Source organism: Apteryx rowi, unplaced genomic scaffold (genome assembly GCF_003343035.1).
Source record: "Apteryx rowi isolate R43461 unplaced genomic scaffold, aptRow1 scaffold_412, whole genome shotgun sequence".
NCBI classification, from domain to species: domain Eukaryota; kingdom Metazoa; phylum Chordata; class Aves; order Apterygiformes; family Apterygidae; genus Apteryx; species Apteryx rowi.
Window position 1 is genome coordinate 765,595 of NW_020450638.1, and position 18,058 is coordinate 783,652.

At 35.4% G+C, this 18,058-nt stretch overlaps 1 protein-coding gene across 4 annotated transcripts in view; it reads left to right on the plus strand.

Annotated features, from left to right (window-relative positions):
* The window catches only part of PCMTD1 (protein-L-isoaspartate (D-aspartate) O-methyltransferase domain containing 1), a 51,624-nt gene that overhangs the window by 24,632 nt on the left and 8,934 nt on the right, over positions 1-18,058 (plus strand). For all 4 annotated transcript variants that reach the window (XM_026075846.1, XM_026075845.1, XM_026075848.1 and 1 more), the window contains 3 exons: positions 702-1,127; positions 5,046-5,148; positions 17,611-17,782. In XM_026075846.1, the coding sequence (XP_025931631.1) occupies positions 821-1,127; positions 5,046-5,148; positions 17,611-17,782 (582 nt within the window). In that variant the 5' untranslated portion in view covers positions 702-820. The remainder of the gene's footprint in view (positions 1-701; positions 1,128-5,045; positions 5,149-17,610; positions 17,783-18,058) is intronic.

Sequence of the window (18,058 nt, forward strand, 5' to 3'; positions counted from 1 at the left end):
TAAACATACTACTTAGAGCTTTCTAGTCATCTAAGAGCTGGCAAGCTGTTGAAAGTTTTTAGGTACTTAAGGAAACCATACTCCTTTAATGCATATGGCAAGCATTAGGAGGAGCTTGGATACTCTAGAAGGTGTTCTTTTGCTGCATCCAAAACAGAACAGTGTGTGGTTGTGTCTGCACTAGTATTGTGGTTCAGCTCAGGAGTGAACATTTGGAGTGCACTTCCTGGCCATCGCCACTCAACCTGGCTTTGTTTCCCACTGCAGAGTGATTTCAGAGCATGTGAAGTCAGTTCCTTTCAAATAAAACTAAATTGGAATGTACTCCAGCTGCTGATGGACATTTAGTTCTCAGGATGGAACTAGAGCTAGTCCAAAGACACTTTCCCTCTCTGCAAATGTATATAATGAGCGTTAGGTTCTCAGCACTAGATGTTTTCATTCTCTGTGTAAACTCCTCTTATGCCACCTCTCTGGCTAATGTAGACAGCCCATGTTGGCATGTTAGACCTAAGCCAAAAAAAGTGGATTGAGTGGACATGAATCTGGAGGGCACATTTTTGATGAAATGCTAGTTATCCTAACTCTAATAGTTCTGATATAAGTGATTCTGTACTTCTAACGTTTTGTCACCTTCTAATACTTGTTGATTTGTTTTTCTCTTTTGAAACTCAAACTGTGTAAACATATCTTTCTTTCAGAATTCATTTGTGATGTGCTTTTGAGAGAAGAACAGAGGATCCATTGCACACTGACGCTTTTTGGAAAACGCTCCTTCTGATGTATTTTGCAAACTAACTGGATTAAATAGAAGTTCATCATGGGAGGAGCTGTGAGTGCTGGAGAAGACAACGATGACTTAATTGATAACTTGAAAGAAGCTCAGTATATTCGCACTGAGAGTGTGGAGCAAGCCTTCAGAGCAATTGATCGTGGTGATTATTATCTGGAAGGATACAGGGACAATGCTTATAAAGACTTGGCCTGGAAGCATGGAAATATACACTTGTCAGCACCTTGCATTTATTCTGAAGTCATGGAAGCACTGAAGCTTCAGCCCGGATTGTCTTTTCTAAATCTGGGTAGTGGAACCGGATATTTGAGTACAATGGTGGGATTAATATTAGGTAACTTGAACATTTTTATTTTAATATACTGTTTCTGCCTATATTTTTAGAAGATTATACAAGCCTTGTAAAACTTTACATATACTTCTTTAAAAGTAGCAGTGCTATACTTAAGACTGACTCTGAGATGTGTTTTTTATAGTATTGGATGTTATCTACAAGTTGTTTGCTGACATTTCATGAAGTGTTTTGGAAGAGAGGCAATTGTTCATGTTTGCCTGTCTAAAATTTGCATTTGAAAGAAGACGGTCTTTTTGTTGCTTAAACAGAAAAGTCATAGAGGAACAACTGTAATGGGGACTAAAATTTTAGTCTGCGTTTATACCATATTTATGCCCTTATACTAGGTTACCGGTTTGATTCTCAGTTCATAAAAAGAAAAATCTAAATTTTGAAGGCTAATGATGCTTGGAAAAACTTATAGAAAAAATAAATCTGTATTGTTAGCATTCAAACAATTTTTTTTAAGAGATTAGTACTTTTTGTTTGTTTTCAAGTACATTTCCTGTGTAGAGAAAGGAAGAAATGAGATATTGCTGGCTAAATGTAAACTGTAAAACCTACCTTAAAGAGAACTTTTTTTGTCTCCTCACTTTGACACTTAGAATTCAGAGGAGGTGTTCTAGCAAATACTTTTTTTTTTAACTGACCAATTTCATTACATAAAATAACTTTTTTTATTTTAGTAAGGAGTTTTCACAGCTATAATCTTACTGACTGTATAATACAGTTTTATTTCCTTTTCAGAAAACTTGCTGAAAGGCAATACACAGGTTTTGCATATACATATACCACTCTGAAGTGTGAAGTGTTGATTTGCTAATTTTTAAAATGGTAGGAATAGATAACAAGTTGTTAAAGAGCCCTAATGGGTACACAACAAGCTTCAGTATTTGCCCCCTCAGCAGTGTCATTTGTTCCCGTTATTATAAATAAATCCAGCAGCTGATTTGTTGCTCCCTCTTGTGGAAACAGGAATTAGTGTTCATTCACAGGTAAAAATTAAAAATGAAAGTATATTCCAATGGTGTTGCTTTGCCTTTTTGAAGAGTTTCTGTTCAAATAGATGTTTTTAATTAGATTATAATATCTTAAGTTCAGAGTTATAGTTAATTATTTGTTTAAAAATTAGAAAATACTACATTTTTTTCCTCTAAAAATGTATGCTTGGAGTAGTGAGTAAGGGTATTCATCGATTTCTCTGCATTGTGGAAAGCTTTGTTTCATTATCCTGTCCTATGGTGATATTTTAAAACAAAACTACAGATAATGTATATTGCACTTATCTCTGTATTTATCTAACCTATTTTGAGTGGCTCTTGGAAAGCTGTTGAATGCTTCTGGGTTTGACCTCTCCTTACCAAGCAGAATTCCTGTCCTTCAGAATGCTTGTGTAGCTGAAATTAAAAGGGAAAAGATTTGCCTCATGCAGAGGAGGAGGTTGGCTGACAGCCCCCTAGGAGCATGATAATTATATTGCACATGTTCCCACAGAGCAAGCTCAGGTGCTGACACTTCTCTAAACGCTGCTAAGGAGCCTGAAACAGTAACTCCTGAACTATGTACCAGCTGATTCAGATACAAAAGCAGACTTTCCATGTTTCTGTGGTGCTGTACCCAATCTCCTAAGTCTGTGTACTGTTGTAATGTGGTTTGACTGCTAGTCTGAGGTGTGGAAGGTATGAATGATGTGTGTGCCTTTGTTTTCTGCCTGTCTTTGGTGAAATTAAGTTATGTATAATCATTCTTTATTTTAGTGTTTATTGTAAATCAAGGAGCAGCTGCTTTAACAAAGGAAAAGAAACAGAAGTATAATTCTGACAAACAGTATATACACTTTTAAAAGCCTACTTTTTAAAACCAATTTCAGCATGCACTGTAATTAGTAACAGAGGGCCATGTGCTCTTTGACAGCAGCTGGGTATMTAGTGAGTTGACAATGCAGTGAGTAATACTTTTGCTGTGTTGTTTGTATCAAAATGACATAGATTAAATTTGCAAGTGATTTGAAATTGAAGAACACTTGTAAGTATAATGACATCTAAAAAACCCACACTTCACAGAGACTAAGTTAACTGTTATTGGCAGAGTTAAAATCATAGTTAAGACTAAGTACTTTGAAAGAGCCTGGTTGACTTCGGAGAGTAACAGAAGAGTTGGTGTCACTTTTTGAGAATTGCTGACTCTTTTGCTTCAGTGTGCAACTATAACTTTTCCTGATGAGAGAAGAGAGTATGTATCTCTGATTTCTGTTCATCTCAAATAATATGGTGTATCATGATGCAGTAATGGCTTGCGTTCACAGATTTGGTTCCAACAGTTTTAAATTTGCATTTACTATTTTTTTATTGTTTTTCAAAATTGAGTATCGAAAGGAATACATGTAAAACTTTGAGATGGAGGACATTGATGCATTTTTAATTTACTTTAAATTAGCAAATGAAGTACTTTACAAGGTTAAGGGAATGGTAATTAATATTAATTAAAGCATACCTTGGCAGTTGCCACAGAACAGTATAGTTGCAACTGCACTGTTTAGGAACGTTATAGCTTATTAATGTGCAAGGGAGGATTAATGAAATAGCTAGGAAGAGATTGACTGTGCTGATTGCTTTTCTTAATGTGATAAACAATAAACTTGCAATAGATGAATGAGTGTCAGGAGGAGGTATATGTTTTCACAAGTTCAGAAGGCATCTCACTCACATGATCTGCCTACCTGTTGCCTGCCATCAGAGACCTTACAAACAGTGTATATAGTAACCTTTTGGATCCATTTTTATTTCACACAGAAAATGTTCTAAATTATGTTACGAATTGTAATTATTGATCAGCCTAGTGGCATATACTGATTTTTCTCTTAATGCAGTGTAATGAAACCAAATGAAACCTTTGTCAGTAACCTTGGTCTGTTTTCATGAATCATTGTCAAAAAATGACAAATTGAATTCTGTTTCATTGGCTAACATTTTTGGCCTAAATATTTAGAAAATATTTAGAATACTGTAGAAGAAATAAATTTAATTTTTGTGTCATGTTATTGACATTTTCTTTCTCTTCTCCTTCGCTCTCCCTACCTCAATTCTATGCTCCAGTGACTAAGGTCTCTGGGCTATGAGTACATGTTAAATATAGAATCCCCACAGCAAATGTAACTATCTGATTCAGATTCCTTCCTGATGTGCACTAATGTTAGTAATACTGTCTCATGATTTCCTCCTGTTCCTGATAAATAACTTAACTTCTGGCACACAAATTAACTTGAAAAAAAAAACCTTGGATACCAAATACTGATTGTAGGAAAGCAGTGTTGCAACTGTAATGGCATTGTGACGAATGAACCTGTAAGTGTGGTCAACTTCAATGTGCTGTATGGAAATTGATTATTGTAAAAGTAAATCAGCGCTCCCAAGTTCTGATTTGGGAACCTGCATAACAGAAGAACAGATGTTATGAAGGGATATAATAATAAAAAAAAAATCTTCAAATTGTCAAAAGCTGAAAAACGTGCCATAAGAAAACTTTTCAAACTTTAAATATCAAAATACAAACTAAATTATAACTTGAAAATGTTGTCTTCCTACAAAATTGTGTTGAAGCAAAAGGATTAACTCAGTGACTTTAATGTAGTCAGATTCATTTTTCTACATCTTTATGAAGAAAATTGATGATATAAAATTATGTTTTGCCACAGTACTATCCTAGTTCCCTCTTTGAGCCTATGGTGGCCTTTTACCTCATCATGTATTTCCCCTTAAACATCTGTAATGCAAATACAAATATATCTTTGTTCAGCTGCATTGGGAGACTTATTTAAGTGTTTTATGTGATGTTAGTGCTTTTACAGATGAAAGGTATAATACTGTTCCATGTGATTGGGCTGTGCTTAAAGAAAAAAAATGCTGTTTTTATTTACAGGACCTTTTGGGATAAATCATGGAATAGAGCTTCATTCAGATGTGGTAGAATATGCCAAGGAAAAATTGGAGAGCTTCATAAAATATAGTGATAGCTTTGATAAGTAAGTATTTAATTTGCCTAGTTCACTTTGGAGCTTCTTTTTTGTTTTTAAACTGGGGTGTGTCAATGCGCAGGAGCTTAGGGAGGGGAGGAGAAGAATGGCATCACATGGTGAACAGTGTTTTGTAATAAAAACGTATAACTTCAAGTTTGTGACATTAATTGTTGAGGTAGGTTAAGGCTTAAAAAAGCAGCTTTGGAAGTTGAGAGTATTGCTGCTGTATAATGTTTGGCAAAATTGATCCGCTTGCAGTTTTGAGAAGGGGGTGTGTGTGTATCTGTGTGTGTGTGCTCGTATGTATGTGTACATACATAAAGAATGATCTGTGATGTGCAGGTGTCTTTCTCTGCATGTATAAAATAATTTGTATCCATTAAATCAGTTTAGATTATGCAGTTGGACATCCTCTTCCTGTACAGAATCAACTTTTTTCTTCTAATCTACCATTGCTGGTCTAGGTATGAAAGACATGAGTGAATTTACCTAACTGACTTTGTTTATTACCTGAAGAGAGATGATTAGCAATGTTCATCTATGCTCACGTGCCACTCGCTTTTACTGGTTCACTTCAGGGTTATAGGAATCTTATTGGCTTCACCTACCCAACAATTCAACATGGTCTTTTTTTATTGTTGTTTTGAAGTATGCCCATAATCTGGATCTCAGCCCTCCTTCCCATGAAAGGGACAACACGGTATCTGTTAGGGTTATTCTCTGTAAAGACTTTTTTCCTGTTAAGCAAAAATTCTCCAGCAGTTGTTACAAGGTGGCTTCTGAAAATCCAGTAAAACTTTTGAATTGAAGGGGTAGCACAAGAGTTGCATGTCCTAGTCATCTTTTGTTGGCCAGTAGAGAGCAGAGAAAATTCTTCCTATCCCCTTGCATTTGTTGTAATGTGCTTTAAGAAGTGCTCTGCTCTTGGCTGTCTTGRCTGGAGCTCTGTTCACTTTCCTCTCTGCCCCAGACTTTTAGAGCTCTTGTCTGACCACAGACCTTCCTCTTTCCACTCCTGAGGAAAGGAAGGCTCTTTTAAATAGTGTGTGAAGTTGAGTTTAAAATACCATTCTAGTTTTACCTCTAGCTGTGTTCATTTCAGTACTTATAATATTGGCAAGATAATTTAAGTACTACTTTGTTCCCCCCACCCTCTTTGAGTAGAATAAATAAAATTATATATAAGAAAATAAGAGTATGTTTCATTACTGCAGTTTTAATTTTAATTCAGGCTTGTCTGTTAGCTCAGGGTACCTACCCACAGAAGCCAGAATAAATAAAAATGGATTAAATCTAGAACTTTATGGAGCACTTTATATGTCACTTATCATTACTAATACTGTATTAGTGGCTCTGTTTGGTTGGATGCTACAGCCAGCTAATCACTTCCTGTGCAATCATTCAGATGTACAAAAAGCTCTGGTTTTGACTGAAATGTCCTTCTGGCCTGGTGATATGTTTATGTAAAGAAACAAAGAGAAATTGAGTGAAGGGGTAGCAAGTAAAAAAGGGATTATTGGTTAACCAAAGTTAATCTTATTAGAATACTTTTGTAAATGAATATCAGAACAGTGCCATTTATAATTTAAAATATGAAAACTGGAGAAAGTTGCTAAATTTGTCATACGTGAACATTAGTATGTATTTTTTTGAAGGAAAAAAAGTGGTTATATGTAGTAAAAGATCTCAATGTTCTTAAAAGAGTAGAAATGAATTTTCCTGTAATTCAGAAAAGATTGACTCTGGGTGCAGTGGTCTAAATGTTATGTGCTATTTTTGATGATGGTTAAATTGGTCTTTATTTATACAGTTTTATTGCAGTGGGAAAAAAGTCAGCAGGTCGGCAAATGTCATCCAGACTTTATCACTAATTGACATACTACATCTCAGCATACGCTGTTTAACAATCCACCTTTTCCTCACAACAATAAAATACTAAGCAGTGGCTATAAACCTTCCCCCCACTCCAAGTAATCTGACAAACATTATACTGCTGTGAAAGTGCTTTTGATATAAATCTGTTCAGTAATAACTACTTCAGCTGACATAATGCTGACTGGCTGTTTGGATTTTCTGTTTTGCTGGGGGGGGGTTGTAACTTTTTTTGTCTGATTCTGTCTAACTGCTTTCTTTGTAAATACAGTATATTTTAATGTAGTTAATGAAGGTAGTGTGTTTTTCTTCTGTGATTGACTGGGTTCTTCTATATCTTTAGTGTTTTTTAATATAAACAAATTTATACAGCATGTTTTTGGTTTATATCTGACTCTCAGAATAATGTGCTGTGGAACAGTAATTCTGGTGTTGATTATTGTTTCAGTAAGTCTTTGTTGCATTTTGGTTTGTAAATGAAAGATATTTAGTCCACAATTGTCTGGACTGTGATTCTAAACTTCGCTGCTGATTTGATCTGCTTAGTATTTGGATGAAAGACCACCAGAGAAAAAGGATTGATAAGGTGTGCAGTGTCTGTCTACTGTTGATCACTGGTGTATATCTAACAGGCATCCTTACTGTTTGAAAATAGATTTTATCTGACAGACTGGTATAAATGAAGCTAATTGTCTCAGTGGATGTGTGCATATTATGGGGAAAAAAATCTGTTATGCTTGTCAGCAGTCTCCAAAGAGGAACCTGGAGGATGGATAAAGCACAGAGATGGCATTCAATTTGCCTGGTAATAATTGAGTTATGTGGATGGGGAATTATACAAAAATTTACGTTGTCACTTCCGTGCCTTCCATCACTTTGTAGTGGGTAATAAAATTCTTCAGACTAGTCTGAATGCTTTACAGCAATTTCCTTTTGAAACAAATGTAAAGGGTGGTTAACCTTATCTTTAGCTACTTGAAGAGCTTCAAACTAGATCCTAAATAAATACATTGTAACATTATTTGTATTGTTCTGTCACTTGAAGCAATAGGCTGTAGTCTTTGCATATGGTTTTGCATGGAGCTGGGTCATGATGATTTAGAATTTTTTCTGCTAAAACAAGTTGGAATATTGCTTGGAAGCCTTTTTTATGGGGGAATGATGTATTGAATGTCAAATCTTGTGTTGTGTGGTATAATATCACTTTTTTTCTTAATTCCTGGTAAGAATGTTGTTGAAACTTAATTGAAAGTGTTTTTATATGATGGCAGTAAGTGCTTGATCAAAGACTGGTAGCAATGTGAAAATAAAATGTCTTAAAGGATTTAAGACAATCTTTCTACTTAAAGGAGAATTATCTCTGTCTGGTAGCTGGGATTCTCTCTGTTGTTGCCTCTTGAACTGTTTGTCAGAGGAAAAGCTTTTCAGGTACCTGTTTCAGAAGGACAAATAGTTTTGGTAATTGCTTGTATCTGTATCCATATCCCACCAATCTATAAAAATAGTTTTCCTCTTAATGGAGGTGGAGTTGATCATTCTGAGAGGTAAAATGCTGCCTTGATTTTATTTGACAAGATATTTTGCCAGTAGAAGCAAAGGAGAAGTGTCTTCTGAAAGCTTTTTCCAAAGCGTCATCGTGGTTGAGTTGCGAAAGATTTTTTAGATATGAACAAAAGGATGTTCTTTGAGTCTGAAATACACTTAAGGCTTTCTTTCATGCTTAAAACCTTGAGAGAATGCATGCCAGTTATGGGAAAAGAAATCACTCCTTAAGAAGGCTCTATCTAAAACACATGTGCAAGTATCAGGCCCCACTTCACCTGTTTATTGAAGGGGAATGTGTTGTCTTTTCTGCTCCCAGTCAACTTCTAGACCTAGAATATCCAGCTCGGAGAGAGAGCCACAGGGCAAAGCTAGGTTGCCCATCTTCTAGCACCCTATCAAAACCAAACCTGGGTAAGCTGGTGAAGTCCCTGCTGTGAAAGAAAATCACCAACCCTTCTCAGGATCAAAAGAAACCACTTCAATGGTAAGTGACAAGAACCCTAGTACTACTTCTGGGATAACTGTTATGGGTGAAACTTCTTCCTGAAGTCATATAGTAGCTTGTATTGTCATTGAAAAATAGTAAGTTTACTCTCACAACAGAGTATTTGTCTTCATCAAAATTCAGGGCTCTTTATAGGATGCTGAAGGCTCAGTTTTGCTTTCAGAAAAGCATATTTGAAACTGAAGGTTCCGTGTATGTACACAAAGAAAATAAAGCTTCTTCCTTCCTGTGCAGCTGGGTGATGATTGCAGTAAAAATCTAAGCAGGAAAAGCAAGCAGTCTCCCAAACTCACTGGCAGCTTTCTCCATTTAAGACTTACTGCTGACTTAGTCTTGGATTCAAGTAGTGAAAATGCTTATTTATTAAGTGGTGAATAGACTCTCATTGAGGTTTAGTCTAACCAGAAGAACTTTCTTTTAGTAGCATTCTTTGATGCCAGGAATTATGTAAATATGAAAGGAAAAAAGGCTTTTGAAAAAAGACATTTTTATTTAGAGCTATTGAAGAGAAGTAATATTTCTATCCAAACACCTTAAAAAACAAAATTGAAAAAAAAAAAAAGCAGTTGAATCTACCCTTACTTAAGCAGAAACTTAAACTGCATTTTTAAAGTACTTGATAACTGAAGAAATCCTTACTCTTGCTCTCTCATAACCACAAATAAAATACATTATAAAAATAAATAAAGAAACCCTATGGTGAACGCTTTCTTTTTTTGGAGATCTTTAGTTGCTGTAAGTTTTGATAGTATTTGGAATGTTTGTTGCATTAAAACTATCGATGAAAATGTTCATCTCATTGTTCCCATCAAATCTGTTGCTTCCCCAAAATCTGCACTGTAAAACATGAAGATTTTAACCTATAAAACTATTTTTATCTGTTAGTAAAAAGGAGAAAAAAAAAAAGGGGTGTGTGTGTGTGCAAATACTCTTCTGTCTATAGAAGAAGCTTTTTTCCAGACTTCTGTGTGTGGATTTAATAGCCCCTGATAGGCTGAGGTGTCACCCTGAGGTGACAGAAAATTCTTTTCACCTCCCTTTTGCTGTCCACCTTTCTTAGAATTCACTGCAGAACTGATATAAATTATTCCTTCAATGCAATTCTTTGTTTTGTCATCAAAACTTAGATACACTACATAATGAAGTTTAAGTTTTGAAACCAGTTTTGAAGGGAGAGTGAGGTTAGTCATAAGAATTTTTAAGAACCAGTGTTCAGATTTCTTCAGAAATCAGTAATTTTTTTTTGGTCCATCTCAATGAAACTGAGATGATTTGTAAACGGGAGAGCTGAGGTCATTTGATAAAAGGACCAAGACAAATTAATTTATTCCAACTGAGAATAACACATACAAATAAAGCTGAAATACAGATTTTTCACTTACTGCCCTACTGTACTGTCTGGAAACTGAAAAATTGTTCCAGACAGAACTATTGAACAGAAATTTCACCTGCATCACTGTTGGCTATATTTCTAATATTGATAAAATTTCTATTATTGTAATTGGATGCAAGTGACTTAAGTTGTTATTGTAGATTAACAGCTGTTCTGTTTTCCAAGACTTAATATTTTTCTGTTTCTGTTTATTCTAATGTTCATAGTATAAATGCAGAAGGTCTCACAAATAACAATAGTATTAATTAAAATATGTATAATGTTTCAATGAAAGCTGCAGGTATTCCATGAAAACGCACTTACTCTACGTGAACAAACACCATCTTGATGAGTTTGAATAAAGGGTTTAAACAAGGCAGAGAATGAACAGTACAGAAAAATACAAAAAAAAAAAGCATTGAAAGGACTTGCCATCTTGACCCTCTATTGTTCCACTTAATTGGAAGAGAATTGTCTTGTACAATCTTGCAAATTGTTGTCCCATATTAGCAGATGCAATTTTAAAGTTTCTTAGCTAGCTATTTAATCTTAAATGGGCATCTCTTATAAGATAAAACAGGAAATATTTACTGAGAAACAAATGGGAAAACCTTTTCTTACGTTATGCAATATGTGAAAAGCACCTTTAAATCTAGTTGATAATCGTTCAGAACAGACTCTTTTGCATTTGAGTAAAATGCTAAAGGCTAATGAGGCATGGAAATTGGAAAATACTTCATCAGTCTGTTTCGCACTTTGTTATCTCACAGAAAGCCATATGAGTATTGACATTCATTGGTGGTTTTTAAAGATAAATTTTATGTCAGCTTAAAAACTGAAAAATAGATCAGATTATTTGGAAGGTTCTTGAAGAATTCTTTCAGTAAACTTGGTGCTTAAACAGAGGTTTTAGGAATACTTGGAGTAAGTTTATTGATTTATGAAATCGTTGTGTTTGAAACTCAGAGTATTTGTTTCTTTTCTTGGAGCCAGAATTTTCTAGGTTGTTCTTTCATTTGTAGCTTTACAGTCTGGATCTGAAAATAAGCACAGTAAATATTGTTTTTACTTATTACATTATTTTTAGCTCCTATATCTATATTTTAAAAAGATGGGCCAGTTGGTGAAAAGAGTAAGAATCTTCTAAACCAATCTGCCAAAACTGACTTGTACCCATTCCTTCCACTATTCGGAGTGATTCTCTTGGTGAAAATATGATGAGCAGTGTATTAGGATAGGACAAAAATAAGTGTTACTTTCTTGTTGCAGTAGCAAAAATGATTAGAATTTTAGCCTACTTTTTCAAAGTATAACAGTCTGCACATTCTGCAGATTCATTTCAATGTCTGCTTATTAATGGATGGTCTAAGGGGAGTTTGATATAAAGCAAATTTCAAGGGTTCTAATGCTGGATTCAGTATTCTGTTTTGAAATATATATATTAAATCTGCTTCTCCCCCCCCCCCCCATGAAGTATGATATCCAGAATCCTTCTTGGGATGCTTTAGAACTCTTTGCTGAAATCTGGCATCAGCATAGGTCAAACGGCAAGTGTTAACAACTTGAAAACCTTTTTCTTCCACTTTGTTAAAGTTGTACAGTAGTCTTTTGTGCCTTAAATTTAAATAAAAATTCCTTACTTTGTCCTCCTTCCACCACCCCCCCCCCCAAACCCTCCAGAGGAAAAAAAAAAGATTCATTGTCACTTATTTTAATTTTGCCTTTCTGGAGCTGCTGAGGTTTAGTGTGTATTTTATTTTTATTTGTTCTGTTGACTCCAGCTTGTGGAATGTTAGAGGGGAATCGCTTGGAGCAGCTTGACAGCACCGACTGGGATTCTGCCCTGCTGGAGGGGCTGTCACTGAAGGAAATGGGTGTGGATGATGGGAAGCCAGTATACTAAATTTATACTGAAAGTTTTCTTTCTGTAAGGGGTGTGAACAGCAAGATCAGATTTGAGTGTGGTTTGTAAATATAATGATATGCAGAAATGTGGTGTTAGATGGTATCTTGGAATGAATATAGCAGTTACGGAGAGGTGTAAAATGTAACTGGATTGGTACTTGTTCTGAGAACTAATTATTTTTTCTCTTAGCAGAGGACAGATGTAAGTAGCTTAAGTAGTTCCTCTTTAGGATTGCTTTTTAAGCATCTTGGAATATGTTTTACTGATTACATTAAACAGAAACCTGTGAATATTGAAAGTCTTTTTCCTCCCAAATTACTTGATTCCCCCCCCCCCMCACAGTTTTATTAAACTTGCTTCTTTTTTAAGAATTAAGTATGTATACTACCATTGGGGAGGAAAAAAAGGAAAGTGGAGGAAAAAAAAGATTGACAATTCGTGATCACTTTGTCTGTTCTCATCTTCAAGAGACATCAGGATTAATAATGGCCTATGTTGAAGAAAGGGTGTATAGATAGAAAGGCATGCTTAGACCTTCAGAGCTGGAAGTAATGGGTAGATTTGGCAGGGATTCAGTGGATGTTATGGCAGGACTAAGCAATCAATCTGCTTGAAAAACTGCTGATAGGGTAGGTTATTGTACTATACTATCCTGTTTTTTAGTAATATCATGTTACCACACAAATAGATTGGTGGATATGGATACAAGAGCAACAAACTTTAACCTCTTAATTATTTGCTATAAATATTTGTTTGAAAAAATATTTTATTGCAATAGTAATGTTTCACGATGTTGATACCTATGGAGAATCTTACTGAGAAGAATGTGGGCAGTAGCAATCTATTTCTCTGCTAATTTTTTTTTTTTAAGTTGTTGCGCTGAGGACAAAACCAGACTTTAAATTCTACAGATGCTTTTTGATGCTTATCTGGAAGAAAAGCATTGTGGCTGTGTTGAACMTATACACCTGTAATGCTGAGAGGATTAAAAAGCGCACCCTTGAGCGACAGTTCACTGAAATGCAAAAGATCAAACATGTTTCATATATAAAACTTCTTGTTTATCTTGGGCCATTGCTAAACATGATCTGTGTGTACTTAACCTATGGCAGGTGTTCATTTAAACACAAAGAACCCTTTTTGTTGCTATGTTATTTGTAATGGGAACTCTTAATTTCTATTCTGTTGGCTGCTGTACCACTCTTGTAATCAAAATACCAGATTCAATGAAGAAGCTAACGTGATTCCAATTTCTCCCTATTAGTCCAGCACTTTTTTTTGCATCTAACAGATGAAATAACATAAACTTTCTCATTTACTGGAATAACTGTCTGTAAGGCCACCCTGTCAATTTTGTAAAGGTCAGCAAAAGGTAAATAACGGTTGGTGTTTCTTAAATCAGATCTTTTTCTTAGTTCCATTTCAAATCAGTAACTAAGCGAAATGTACCTCATCTCAATAGGTAGCTTATGTGTCTGTCTATATTGCACATTCCAACAATAAACCGATCTTTTTCAGCAGAGTCATTAGTCTAATTAAAGATAGCTTAGTGTTACAGAGAAGGAAATTGAATCTTCAATCTGTTCTGATATCCCAAAGGCACTGGGAATAAAATAAACCAGTATGTTGGGTACAGTGGCAATTAGGGCTAAAAGAATTTGGGTTTAACTGGGTTAAGTTCCATAGTAAAACAAAGTGGTTGATCCTGTTTTCATAGTGTAAGACTAAAAAGCTTGTGATGTTTTTGGAAGGTATTAAAATGACTTAATCCTTTGTATTTGCAGAATTTTTGTATTTAAAAGTTTTATGCCAGATCAAATGGTAGAGTCTCTCCTTTTCCAAGTTATGTTTTAATAAAGTTGAGTTTAATGTAGCTTGTTTTGAAAACTGTATGGGCAAGTTAGTGACACAAATTCTCTAAATCCTCTTTTAGTCTCTGATGGGAAGTTGCCACAAAATACTAGATTGCATAAATACAACAACACGCTACATGCATTTATCAGTTGTTTTTAATTTTCAAGGGTGCACATCCTTCTGTGAAAGCAGAATCAGCTGAAAATTCAGTGGGTGAGGAAAGAGTTCTGTTGCTGCAGTGACTAGGTTTACATTATTACATGGGGGCGAAGGGGAAGCACAGTTTACTGTTGTACAGCTAAACTAGGTTTGACAAGCCCATAATATTCTATTAAGGCCTGTGTATGCCCTTATTTCTGGTATTTTGTCATTGTTCTTGCCTCACACCCAAAGCAGTTAATTCTGTGGGCAATATGAATGAAGAGATTTGGCTTTCGACCTCATGTATCGACATGACTAGACACCATTACAACTTTTTCTTCCTGTTTCTTCTACCCATTTTTATGTGGCTTCCTGTGTGTATACCTTGGAAACCATATATGCCTGTGGCAATTCAAGACCTGTGTATGTTCTAAATGTGCAGCCAGTGTACCCAGGTAGGCCAGCTGCGTGTTACTGTTGAACTGCTAGGTGAGCTGAATAGACCCCCTGATTTCTCAGCTGACTTGGACCAAAGAGTTGCTTTCAAGAACTGCAGGTACCCAGAGTCCACACTGTATAGGTCTGTTATGAGAAATTATCTTTCAGGGAACTCTTACTTCTGACAAACTGGGTTTGAAACTAGCTAAAGATATTTGGAAGAAGACAACATTTTTGAAGCATATGGACTAACAAATGCCTAGCCAGCTTGGTCGTAAGCCTCATGTCTCCAGAAAACTGTACTAATAATGTGAATCATGGTCTAACTAGGCTTTATGGTGCCTATAGGTGGAGTCAGTCTTGTTTGGTCCATCTGATTTTTACAGGCATAATAGGAAGTGGAAACAAAGACACATAAGCAGCTTAATGCACTTCTAGCTGTGTACTGTGGAGTTAAATGAGAAATGCTCTTCAGCTTTTACTAAATCTGTAAAGCTGCTTTTTGCATCCACTGTTTGAATATAGTATGTTTTGTGTCTGGGGATGTTTTGTAGGTTTTTGTTTTGTCTTAGTTTTTTTGTTTCCTTGGAGAATTTGGGATTCCTGCTTGTTTTAAGAAGATATGGCCAGTGGCTTCACAGGCATTAGGGTGGTTTCCAGTAAAGGAAGCTGTTTGGAAGTATCTAGTAGTAATTTTGCCAGCTTTTAGAGGAGCATTTTGAGAAAATCCCCCAAAAGTTGTGAAAGTTGCAAAGTTAGGCAGGCAGGCTATTTTTGCTTGTCTAAGAACAAATTACAGCAGGCATCTATTTCAAGACTTAAAACTGCATTTTTAGGAAAGTACCATGTTTCTCCCTTCAGCCCCATTTTTCTTGCATTTTTGAAGCTCTCAGAGGGACTTTTCTCAATCTTTCAGGTTAAATCAGTGTGATGATGCTTGACTCGAATTGTAGGCAAACTGAAATTAAAGCTATAACATGAACTGCCTGATTGGTCTCCACGGAATTTTGAAAATACGTAATGCTTTTCCATGAACCTATGAAATGAGATAGTTTCTTCAGCAAAGTGATGAATGCCTTTGGTTTCATTTTCTTCCCAGCATTTAACCTTGCCTAATGTGTTTCTAGATCTTTGTTCATCCCTGTTCATCTCTCTGTCTGTTCATCTGAAATTAATTCAACCACAGTTCAGGCTTGCTGCCCAGTTGTGTGCAACAAGGAAGTCATTCCTTACCCCTTGCCCTCCTTTTTTTTTTCTCTTTCTTTCTAATCTACCAATATTGTTTGTAGCTTGCAGTTTTTCTACTGGATTTAGATGAGGAACAACAATATACACTGTTGGCCACGTACAGCATGTGAGAGAGTTGCAATAGTTAGTAAAGGATTCTGGGGTCTATCCATGACTGTCCAAAGAAGGGAGCATTGCATTACTTTCAAGATCAAGCATCCCTTAGAAGTAAAATACACTGAATTCTTCAGGCAAAAACTTAATAGACTAGAATTCTAATTTGAATCTTCTAATTAAGATTTCTAGAATTCTTAATAGAATTAGATTTTGTCTAATTTGTAATAGAATGCTCATTTGTTATTGATGATGCTGTAGATCAGAAGTTTTATGTACGGTATCAGGAAGTAGCAAAAGCTGCCAAGCTTCACTGTAACTGAAGCAGCATTGATTTGATTGTCATCAGGTGTCATACTGGGATCTGCTACTGCTAGCCAGGGCAAAATAATTTCCTTTCCAGTAATTTCCTTACAGTCAGCTGTAAAGTTCATAAAATGGCTGCATGCATTTGTGAAGTATTTGGGAAAAAATCACTGCTTCTGGGTGAAATTTGAGATGCATTGGATTTTAATACTACCAGAAGAAGCTGATTATTTTCTGGACCTACAAGGTATTAGGGTTTACTTCAGAGTTTTTAAGAAAGCTGCATTCCTTTCTATAAGCAACTATGGTAAACCTTGTAGTCTCTCTTCTTAAAGTGGGTAGAGAAAATGTAAAATTTGAAGAAAAAAAGCTTATAATATGTGAATTATAGTGTCATGACATGAGCAAATTGAGCAGTAAAATGCTGCAGAGATTCAAAAATTGTCAGAAAATAGCACTGTAATTGGGAAGATATGAAGCTTTGGCAATGAAGTTCTATCCTGTGCATATGTTTTCTTTGGTATGTTATGCAGTGGTCAAGGGTCCTTATAATCCTTACAACTTCTGTTAAAACTTGGGTCCGCTTACAAGCAGTTATGTAACTTTCATTTGTGGATGAAAATCAGATAGAACAGGTGGATTTTTTTTTTTCCCTTGTTCTGTGTGTAGCCAAAAAATGAAAACCTTTTCCAATGAATTCTTTTTCTGGGAAAAATGAGTTGGACTCAAGGTGGAAAATAGGGAGATGGAGGAAAGTGAGTCTTAAGAGCCTAATTCAGCTGGTTATTAGGAATTGAATTGTTTCAACATTTGAGTGATACCCAGGTTGTTGAATAAACCTTGATAAATATACTGTTTTAAAGGGACTCTTATGGCTTGTAAGGTTGTTTAGACAAGCCTATTTGCCTGTCTTTAGAAAGTCTAATGATATTTTGAGTCCTTTTTTGTTTAATAGATAGAACTGCTGAAGATTTTTTTTTTTTTGTGGTGGTCCTTAATGTGGCAGAAACAATAGATTATCTTCTAAATAGTATTAATAGTATTGTAATACAGCTTTTTAAAGTGTGTATGCTAACACTTTTTTCATTACCTAAATCTGAAGATTATTTTTCTGTCTTTATCTGGACTGGCTTTCCTTAAAATCTTGTTTTGAAATGTCCCCTCTTTTTTTTTTTTTCTTCCCCTTAGATTTGAGTTCTGTGAACCTGCCTTTGTGGTTGGTAATTGTTTGGAAATAGCCTCAGACAGTCATCAGTATGACCGGATTTACTGTGGAGCTGGAGTCCAGAAAGACCATGAAAACTACATGAAAATTTTATTGAAAGTTGGAGGCATTTTAGTAATGCCTATAGAAGATCAGGTGACTTAGTGACAATTTCCCCTTGCTATCTTTTAGTATAATTATATAATTTAGGAATGCTTTTCAATGTATATTTGACTAAGTTAATGTTTGACTAATGACATCTTGGTTCAGCGTATTGCTGCAGCTGTGTAAATATTAGGTTTTTTAATGAAGTTCTGTACTTTTTTCCCTTAAACTTGTAGAAAAGCATGAATATCCTCATTCCATCAAAGTCTGTGGCAAAACTGATATTTCATACCAGTCCCAAAACTGCTTTGAAATCCCTCCCCCAAC